Below are 10,435 nucleotides of genomic sequence, written 5' to 3'. Positions count from 1 at the left end.
TACTGTGTGTGTGTGTGTGTGTGTGTGTGTGTGTGTGTGTGTGTGTGTGTGTGTGTGTGTGTGTGTAGGGAAGCTGACAGATGGGGACAAAGGGGTCATTTGTCCCGGGCCCAGGGAGACAGTAGGCCCAGAAATGGGTCCTCATTACATTGTTTTTTTTATCGGATTTGGGGCCCTTTCAGATGACTTTGTCCTGGGCCCAGCCAAAGCAGTCAGCGGCCCTGTGTGTGAGTGTGTTAGAATCTATTACAACTCTATATCCATTTGTTTCTTCTCTTCCCCACAATGTGTTTAGCAGAGCTGCACGAAGCATCGGGTCACCTGGGCATTTCTCAGAAGACTCTTAGACATAACATGTTTCCATGCCTCCAGGCCAAGTACACCACCCCAAACCCCCAACCCCCATCTCACTCCCGCTACCGGGATTGGCTCAGGGCTAGATTCCACCAACTTGGGAACCAGCGTTGCCAGATTGGGCGGGTGCTTGGGACAAGCGTCTGTGGGTAAAACGGGAAAAATGGGCCATTTGGTTTTTTTCAGCCGTTTTGGGCCTATAGAAGTCATTGTAATTTGTTGAATTTGGGCGGAATTTAGCGCATTTTGGCAGTTTTTGAGAGCATTTTGGGCGGGATTTGGTCAGACACATCTGGCAACACTGTTGGGAACCTCTCTCTCTGCTGCTGTCTTAACTTCCTGTTAGCATGGAGAAGCGTTATCATGTGTTTTGTGCTTTTGATTACGGAACCATCTGTCCTGTCAAAAGGCAAACTCGGGAGCAGGGCTGGTCTTGGACAAAAAGTCAGGCCGGGCATTTTCCGCCAAGACCGGTCCGCCAAGGATTGAGGGAGACAATGAAGCCCATGACAACATTTGTAGTCCTCTAGTACAGTATCAGCTACTTTGAACACACCAGCCAAAATGAGTATTTACAGTTTTTTTCAATTGCTAACAAGCTTTGGTCCAAACCTCAGCGACATTTGCAAAACTCTTAATACAGTTAGCACACCAAGGGCTTTCCATTGCCATACAGTTGACACATTACATGCCTTTTTCACACAATTAGCAGTCAATGAATGCATTTCTTTGTGTATATTTAACAGTGTGTGCTTTTGAGAAGAAAATGAACTGTTTGGCCAATTGTGCTTGGTAGGTGGTAGTCTCTGTTAAGAGTTTAGAAAAAGTATCCAAAGTATGGATAAGCGCTTGTTAGCAATTGAAAAAAACTGTAAATGTAACTAAGAGAGGTCAGCTGTGGCAGCATGAGGACTGATACCAATGAGGGGAGGAGCACAGGTCGAAAACATCAACAGGCCACCGGGCAAATGCCCTGTGTACCTTGGGGCCAATCCAGCCATGCTCGGGAGGGACTCCTGTGAGAATGAATGGCTGCTGCATAGGTGTTTGCCAGGGTGTCTGGACATGCACGGCACGCATGCTGTGGCTCCCTCTGAATGAGTTGTGTGTGTGTGTGTGTGCCGAGGCACATCTTGTCACCAGGCTAGTCGCCAGGCAGCCGCTTGGGGCCCCAAAGCCCCTGGATGGTGAATAACAGTTTACACACTGTGCTAAAGTAGTGGCTTTTTTTTTCAAATGTTCACTCTTTTGACGTTTTGCTTGGGGCCCCAGCTGAACCAAGGGACGCCTCTGTGTGTGTGTGTGTGTGTGTGTGTGTGTGTGTGTGTGTGTGTGTGTGTGTGTGTGTGTGTGTGTGTGTGTGTGTGTGTGTGTGTGTGTGTGTGTGTGTGTGTGTAAGAGCTTTACGTAGACTTGAAATGTTCCTAGTCCCACCTGCAGAATGCTAACCTGACTTTTGACTCCTTTCAGAGTAATTTGACTGTGTTACGGCTTACGTGTTGTTAATATTCATGTTTTAATAAGTTGAACAGGTGTTCATATTGCCCAAATGTTACTGTTAGGCTATACAAATAGCCGATTGCCAACTGAAATGTATATTAGTCAATGTATGTAGGCCTAGTATACTGTATATTTCCTTGTATTGAAATTGAAATGTCATTTTATTCAAATTGGAATCTCAACATTTTGTTTGAGGCAAGGCAACAGCTACAAAGAAAGCAGTAAAAGCCAAAAAGCTCCACACGAGCGGGAAAAGAAACACTTTGGCAATGTTTGATGATGGCCACCAGGGAAGCTGACAAGGGGGGACAAAGGGGACAGTTGTACCGGGCCCCAGAGGGACAGAGGGGCCCCCAGATTTGGGTTCTCATTACATCGTATGTATTGGGTGAGAGGCCCTTTCGGATGATTTTGTCCTGGGCCCAGCCAAAGCTGTCAGCGGCCCTGATGGCCACTGGCATTCCTGCGGTGCTGCCGATGCTATTGGATCCTGTTGTGGGGATGAGGTGCCAAGCCTTGCCCCATGGCGACGACCACGCTGCACCCAGATGCCGCCGCCACGGAATGTCGGGTAAATACTGCACTGTCACTTCCTGTTGTTGTGTCTGGCTAGGCAAAGGGAGTCTTGTAAAAGTGCTGTGTACTAGGAAAAAGGGCACATGAGGGCAAAACGTGCATGCATGCATGCGTGCACACATTCACACGCACTTAGATGACATTTTTAACCACAGTGACATACAGGGTATTGGTTCACCGTTACAGTCCTTGTGGGGTTAGGTGCCTTGCTCAAGGTCACTTCAGGCTGGAGGTCCCAGTAGGGAAGGTAGGTGAAGTAAGGGTAAAATTTGAACCCGCAACCTTTTTCCCTAACCATTAGACCATGGCTTCACACACACACACACACACACACACACACACACACACACCTCACCCCCTTTGTCTTCTGCACAATGCACTGAATAGATACAGTATATAGTCGGCACCTTGTATCATCCTCGTGTAGGTACAGTAACTGTGATGTTGGCCTACAGGCCCCAGCTGTGAGATCAAGTGAAGCAAACGAGTAGATAATGCTGCCCCCTGGTGCCTGAAAACAGCTATACTGTATGTGTAAATATGTTTGGAAACACAGTTTTCCTGGTAGGTTAAAGTGTGCACGCTTTATTTAAATATGCACTTAATAAAGTGAGAGCATACTTTACAAAGTGAGAAAACACTTTCTTGAATATGTCATCTGGTCTATCACGCCGAATCATTTGTTAAATGTACCCCCCCCGATAGATTGCTGAAGCTCATTTTCAGTAAGTTAAGCCATTTTCACAGAAAACTTCACACAATAACCTCTCCAAATCAGCAAAAATGTGCAAAACCCAACATGGTTTGCTTAACTATACACACATGTAGGCCTATGTAGGCCAATGTAAAGTTAAATGTTTTTGTACCAAATCGTTAACACACATTGCAGCAACTAGACATAGACAGAAAACATTAAAAACACACTTTGCCTCTTGGCTTCCTTATTCAAAAAAGTTGGAAAGTTGGAAAAAGGAGATTAGGAGTCTACAGTAGTGATGCGTAAAGCAGTGAATGGTTTTCACAGTAATGCAAAACTAGTATTTTTGTGGTGTAAGTGTGTGCTATAAATTGCAAACGGAGTGCAAAGCAGCTTTTGGGATACTACGGTAGTTTGGAAAATTGGTTGTAGGTTTTGTGCATTTTGTGCAAGAAAAACTGTAAAAGTGTACTTATTTACTTATTTATTTATTTTGGCAAAGTGGAAAAAGAGGCATTCAACATTCAACAATACTTCTGCTTAGGCTACATACCATATTAGTGAAAATAAAACACAGTATCACAATGCATATACAGTAGAATAGTGTCATGTTTACTGCATTAACTTCTTAAACTTTGACGAGAATGACAGTTTGACATCTCCCAAAGATATCCAGTTAACATAGCTAGAAAATCATTAGCAAGATCATTGAGAGTTGTATGAGACTAAGTGTCCACACAGCAAGGTCAATTTGACCTAGCCAGGAAACGGCAAGGTCGTCTGGAATCAGCAACTGATTAGATTACCTAGCTAACTATTGGCAGGCACTTGAGTGAGCATAAACAGAACCTTGGGAACAGTGTAATAACCGTAGCATAAACACACAGTCATATTTGATTACATTCATATTTTCTTTCCATAGATTTTAGGGCATTCGTGTTATGGTCAGTTGTTAGTGGTAGAAGCCTTTTTTAACGAGTAGAGTTCCATTGAACCCAGGGCTTTGAACAGTTCAAGGAACGAAAACGAAAACCGGGAACTTTTTGTATTTTACAGGGAACAGAAACAAAACCGGAAACTTTATTATTTTTTATGTTCTGGAAAAGGAACATTTATTTAAAAATAATGGTAACCGGTTAATACCGTTCGTCAAACTAAAAAAAGTAACGGTTTAAAGCCCTGATTGAACCACACACCCATCTCTGAACTCCATACTGAGGAGGTCTTCAAAGTTGTCCTCATCTCTTCCAGTTGTCTCGTTGTTGTCACCAGGTTCATCACAAGTGTTGTTGTCACCAAGGTTGTCACAAGTGCCGTCATCAGTTTTGTCATTACATTTTTCCTCAGGCTTTTCACGAGCGCCATGACTAGGTTTGCCTTCCAATTTGACTACACATTTCTCGCAAGCTTTGTCACCAGATTTGTGACAATCACAGTCACAGGGTTTGCCATTATATTTGTCACCAGATTTGTGACAATCACAGTCGCAGGGTTTGCCATTAGATTTGTCACCACATTTGTCAGGTCTGTCATCAGGCTTATCATCATCATCTTTGTTTCCAGGTTTCGGTTTCTTACTGAACACGCCGTGTAGCCACGCCCCTGCTCCACCCAGAGCCCCACCCATGGCAGCCCCTGCACTTCCCACAGCAGCAGATGCTAGTCCAGACAGACCAACAGCTCCTGCAACACACACACACACAAACACGCACACACACACACAAACAAGCACACACACACACACACACACACACACACACACACACACACACACACACACACACACACACACACACACACACACACACAAACACGCACACACACACACAAACAGGAAGATAAAATAAATCTTGGGTAAGAAAATCTAGCTTGGGTGAGATCTAGCTGTGTACTAGAACAAGTCTGACAGGCGGACAAAGATGTGTCTGTCTATGCACTGGCGCCTTTCGGACACAGGAGGGCACAACACTTTAGAGAATGCTTTTCAGACGGATGACAGACCTACTGACGGACATACCCTCTTATAGACATGCTAGGACGCATCTAAAAAGGGCACGAGGGCAAAAAATGCACGCACACACACAAAACACAGTATATCAAAATAATGGTCCGTAAAGACTTGGTACACCTTTGCAATCAGCCTGCTCCCAATATTGGGCTATCATCTGAATGAGTTTCAAGAAGCAAGGAATTGAATGATTTCTCGACCATACAAAGCTAAAGATGACAGGAAAATGAGTCCCCACAAGCCCCCCTAAGAGGGACACACTCAGTGACCAGATGTGCTACAACAGGCGTCTGTGAACTGATGTCAGCATATTCCCTTGGGCTGGGAAATGTACATATGAATGAAATCCTATTATTTATAATTTGTTAATTTTGTATATTATATTAATATATTGTATTTTATATCATGAATTATATTACATCCGTCAGCTTCCTCTCAATTCACATCTCCCTCCACGTTACAAGAGGGGAAGGTCAGACGAGACTACCGACAAAGGTCAGAAGGTCACTCGATTAACTCCTCTGTTTTCATTTATGCTTCCATCTTTGTTATGAAAGTCATGGGTGTCTTACCTGCAGACTGGAGCACGGCCACTAGGCTCCCCGCTGCCACCCCACCTCCATTAGCAATAGCAGCAGCGGACATCATGCTAGCAGCTGTTGAGCCAGCTGCGATGCCAGCCGAGGTGAAACCTACAGCCGTCAGGACCACAGGGGCCAATGCAACAGCTCCAACTGCAAAACACAGACATGAAACTGTTAAGATAGAAGCATTTAATCCAGCCAGCACTGTTATCACAACAAACATCTCAGTAAATGAAAAGGAAATGTGGCTTAATAATATCAAGCAAGCCCACCTGCACCTACTCCGGCTGCAGCAACGGCAACACCAGCAATAATCTCTGCAATGACATAAATCATTAATGAAGATCTCCCTCTGTGGCCTAGAAGGTATTATCAGAGAGAGTAGAGAGATACTTAAAGAATCTCTGGTATTATAGGCAAACTTAAAATCAGTCTCTGTTGAACGTTTGAATCAAGCACTAAGCTTACACTTCTACATCTTGACACACTGGAGCACCAACACACAAAACATATACGTATACTGCGTAAACTTTTACCAAAGTATACAGTACATTACGCAAGTTCAGTGGCACAAACTACTACTGGTAAACTACGATTGACGTTTGCAGTTAACATGCTTTTTTCCCCCTCCAGCTCCTACAATCTTGTTCTATGAATTAGGAAAACAACATTTGTTGCATTACGATAATTTACCCATTTGAATACGTTTCAATGCACTGTTGAGTCATTTTGAAATCATCGTTTCTCTTAAATTAAGATGGGGAGACAGGGACAGATATACAAAGCATTGAATTGCATTGCGCTTCTAGCTGACACTTCTAGACAAATACGTCAATGTCTTGTACAAGGGCGCTTTAGCCATTAGCTACTGGTTGGAGTGGAATGAATGAATCAAAAACCTGCAAAGCCCTCTGCAAATCATCATCCTTATTTATTTATCTAGAAAATGTCAAGAGAACTTACTTTTCTTTCTTGTCTCACTCTCATCATCTTTTTTGGGGGGATCTGGGGTGGGATCTGGGGTGGGATCTGGGGAAGAGGGCTTTTTATTCCGATCCTTGTCATCCATTGTGGAGGTGGCTGCTGTGGGGGGTTGTCCAGTAGACTTACACTGTAGGCCTACCCTGTACAAGAGGTGAGATATGTGTTACGTCGACTTCATTTGACAAGCATCGAATGGGCTTAAAATGTCATACAGTAATGAGAACTTTTAAAACACAATTAGTAGAGACATTTTAAAACTTCCTTTATTCAACCTATAGGCCTAATAAGTTTGAAATGCAAACGTGGAAAAACCAACATTTTTTGCAACACAACATTCAAGCATGATTTGGGGCTAGGTCACATCAGCAAATTAGTGCAAGAATAATACCAGAGAGAGTAGAGAGAGAGAGGTTCCATTGGCCCATTGTTTCCGGATTCTATTATTGCAAGGGGGAGGGGGGGGGGGAATCCCCCTTTAGGCAGACCTAAGAGGACTGTTCTATTCATTGTAGGAGTATTATGACACGTCCCTTTAGGCAGACCAGAACCTGGTCATGTTAGGTGCCCATAGCAACCTATTACAATGGCATATCTCTATATCTTAAAGAATCTCTGATAACACCTGTGTTCTAAGGATAGAAAAAAGTGTGTCATCAGCATCCAAACACGGGCATGTGTTTGTATTAGAGGTGTTCCCCTTGGAGGTGTCGTGCCGAAAAGCGAGTCCCTGCCAGAACACGAGTGCCCTCATTGAAACCAATGACGTTTTTTGAGAGAAAATTATACTAATTTTTGCAGAATGAATTACATAATTTGTGAACTAAACATGTGCTTATGAAACATTACTCGTCCTCCACTTAATATGAGCTATTTGAATGAAACTGTAACATTTGTTATAACAATTCTTCGATTCTTTCTTTTATGGAAATAATACTGAAATTGTAACCAGCTCTTTGTAATACTTCCAGAAGGAATGTAGATGCTTTATTGATAGGCTTTCCATCTTAAATTGTGTCGGATTTGTCTGCAAAATCTGAAAAATTGGTTATTGGTTTCCATTGGTTTCAATGAGGGCACTCGTGTTCTGGCAGGGACTCGCTTTTCGGCACGACAGGGGCTTTGTTTTGCAGCTGAAAGGCTAGCTGGTTGACATGACAATGGCCATGAAGTTTCACGGAGCCCAGTGTTTCAATCTGGCAAGGGTCTGGCAAAAAAATAAAAGGTTAACTGTCCTCTATAAGATATTTTGCTAAATGTGAGCGGCTATGAATGTTCTTTCTTATCTGGGATAACATTGAATCTGGGTCGTAACAACTGGGGACCCAGATAGCCTATAGAAGTTCTGCAAATGTCACTCTGCATCAGAGTTTAAACTGGGGTGCTTCGGGAGCACAGCTAGGCCTACCCCACCTCACCTAGTCTAGGCCTATAGAGTTAGACGGACAGGCAAACTGTGCTGCGCTCCTCCCCCACCTTCAATCTTCATGTAAAAATGTGACTTTAATTCATGTTCACCTATTCTTAAGATATCATAATTAGTGTGAACGTTTTCCAAATGATAGCAACAACTAGGCCTCTATATAAAAAAACCTAAGAACACATTTGGAATTATGCGCTGCTACACATAACAGTTCGTGTACATCAATAGGCTTATGCACACTCCTGTCCTCCACTTGTGCTTGTGGCCTCGTCCAGCCTCCGTGGAGAAAACAAAAAAGCTTCCCAGCTGTCAGCCTAGCCACAGCAACTTCTTGGTCATGCTGGACCATATAGGCTTACTGACATGTTGACGTTTTGACAGTTGAATTGGGCTTTGAAAAGAGACGTAATTAATCACACAAATCGTCAGATAGCCACGGCCACAAAAGTGTGTTAACCAAGGAGTATCCCTTTGTTAAACTTGAGCTAGGCCTAGGCCTATATCAACCTATAATGCGATCGGCTTTTGATTGGACGCCAGAGCACAGAATCGGCATGTGTCTAAAACAAATTCCATCAACAATTAGGAAAGCAAAATAGCCTACAGGAATAACTGCTGGACGCAGCCCAAAATAGTCTGCCACATGGAGGAAGGACAAATCGGGCACTTTGGAAACACGACTGTACCATAGAACGCTGGGAGATCACTCCCCAGCAGTGGTTTAGTCTACTTTTTTGAAGTGGGTATACTGTATATTTGAGCATTTTTTGAAGTGGGTATACTGTATATATTCAAAACAATGCATCAATCAATTTTAAGTGGGTATACTGAAATCCTTGAAATTTAGAAGTGGGTATACTCCGTATACCCGCGTTCTACGTAGACTACACCACTGCTCCCAAGTGAGATCACTCCTGGACGTGTAGCCCCAGGTGTTTCTATCACTCCCAGACGTTCTATCCCACCCGATTATATTTCACGTAGGCTATTAGCCTATCATACACTGCCACAAGCAATTTAGGTTTAGGGTTAAGGTTAGGTTTAGGGTTAAGGTTAGGGTTAGGTACGTAACAAAAAACTAACATCAAAAAGATAACTAGCTCCCACAAGCTCATTGTGGATTCTACAAAGTTTATGATTCAATTCATTAAACAACACACGTTGGCGGTGGACTCGATAGTCTGGCTAGTGGGAACCGACCGGGAATCGAACTGGGCTGGAAGCGACAAACTGGGAATCCAACTTACCCTCAAAACTGGATTTATTTTCAGTAGGCTACAATACCCATCGGTTGGTTGTTTCAAGTTGTTGGTATTTAAATTTACGCATAACAACAGGCTTGGTGTCGACGTCACAAAATATATTGTAGGCAATAGCCTACCCCCTTATATGTCTGTGAATTTAGTAAATAGGCCTAACAGACGTTTATTTATCCCGTCCGAATGTGCCCCGAAAAATCACGGAGGTCACCCACTATTTATTCCGTGTGAATCGGGCTTAAGAGCTAAACAAAAACACTCACTGATGACTTGAAGCTTCTTGTCCGTTTCTTTTAGGCTACTACACGCTCGCAGACTGAATTGTTGTGAAGCCGTCCGTCTTGTCTCGAAAACGAAACTTGGGGCGAATCCAGTATGATGACTACCGCCCTCCCGTGTCAGCTTTTGTGATAGCCTATGTACAGGAATTCTCATGCACATGTATATCTGCTTGTACGAGGCTACGGAAAGCGATGTGGGACAAAGGTATGGCAGGAACCGAATGTCAACATAAACAGAGATTACACAATCTTCGATATAGTCACCAAATGTCTTGGGACTGTCATTTATGTTATGCACACACTTTGGAATTAGATCAGAGTCTTGTTGTTACACACAGGTATATTTGATTTACCTCAACTGTACCCTGTACTCAACTTCACTCAGTCTACCCTACAGGGCGCATGAGAATCCGGTGCGTATCACAAAAGCCACACCCCTCGCCACCCCCTCGGCCGCGTGATGTCGCTGTCGTGCCGAAAAGCGAGTACCTGCCAGAACACGAGTGCCCTCATTGAAACCAATGACATTTTTTGAGAGAAAATTATACTATTTTTTGCAGAATGAATTACATAATTTATGACCAAAAATATGCTTATGAAACATTACTCGTCCTCCACTTAATATGAGCTATTTGAATGAAACCGTAACATTTGTTATGACAATTCTTCGATTCTTTTAGGCCTATGGAAATACTGAAATAGCCTACCTACTGAAATTGTAACCAGCTGTTTGTAATACTTCCAGAAGGAATGTAGATGCTTTATTGATAGG

At 43.2% G+C, this 10,435-nt stretch overlaps 1 protein-coding gene across 4 annotated transcripts; it reads right to left on the bottom strand.

Moving 5' to 3' along the window:
* Positions 1 to 3,594: 3,594 nt before the first annotated feature.
* LOC134454633 (uncharacterized) lies at positions 3,595 to 9,885 on the bottom strand. 4 transcript variants are annotated; one of them, XM_063205749.1, is made up of 5 exons: positions 9,646 to 9,885; positions 6,683 to 6,838; positions 5,992 to 6,036; positions 5,708 to 5,869; positions 3,595 to 4,810 (listed from the first exon to the last, which is right to left on the bottom strand). In XM_063205749.1, exons 1-5 carry the CDS (start codon positions 9,821 to 9,823, stop codon positions 4,299 to 4,301), a joined length of 1,053 nt encoding a protein of 350 aa, XP_063061819.1. In that variant the 5' UTR covers positions 9,824 to 9,885; the 3' UTR covers positions 3,595 to 4,298. The 4 variants fall into 4 exon arrangements, with proteins under 4 accessions (XP_063061819.1, XP_063061821.1, XP_063061820.1 ...); XM_063205751.1 differs by having other exon boundaries at positions 6,683 to 6,843; positions 9,646 to 9,884; XM_063205750.1 differs by lacking the exon at positions 9,646 to 9,885 and adding an exon at positions 9,371 to 9,471 and having other exon boundaries at positions 6,683 to 6,843.
* Between the last annotated feature and the right edge of the window lie 550 nt (positions 9,886 to 10,435).

The sequence above is a fragment of the Engraulis encrasicolus genome, chromosome 8 (genome assembly GCF_034702125.1).
Source record: "Engraulis encrasicolus isolate BLACKSEA-1 chromosome 8, IST_EnEncr_1.0, whole genome shotgun sequence".
In the NCBI taxonomy this organism is placed as follows: Eukaryota; Metazoa; Chordata; class Actinopteri; order Clupeiformes; family Engraulidae; genus Engraulis; species Engraulis encrasicolus.
The sequence above is the reverse complement of the archived record's forward strand: the minus strand, read 5'-3'. Positions and strand labels throughout refer to the sequence as shown.

What these genes read in the sequence shown, in the direction of transcription:
- LOC134454633 (XM_063205749.1), bottom strand. Translation starts at nt 9,823, where the DNA reads ATGTGCATGAGAATTCCTGTACATAGGCTATCACAAAAGCTGACACGG. An exon ending in CAAGAAGCTTCAAGTCATCA is followed by an intron (nt 6,839 to 9,645) that starts GTGAGTGTTTTT and finishes TGTACAGGGTAG; the next exon opens with GCCTACAGTGTAAGTCTACT. An exon ending in GAGTGAGACAAGAAAGAAAA is followed by an intron (nt 6,037 to 6,682) that starts GTAAGTTCTCTT and finishes ATGTCATTGCAG; the next exon opens with AGATTATTGCTGGTGTTGCC.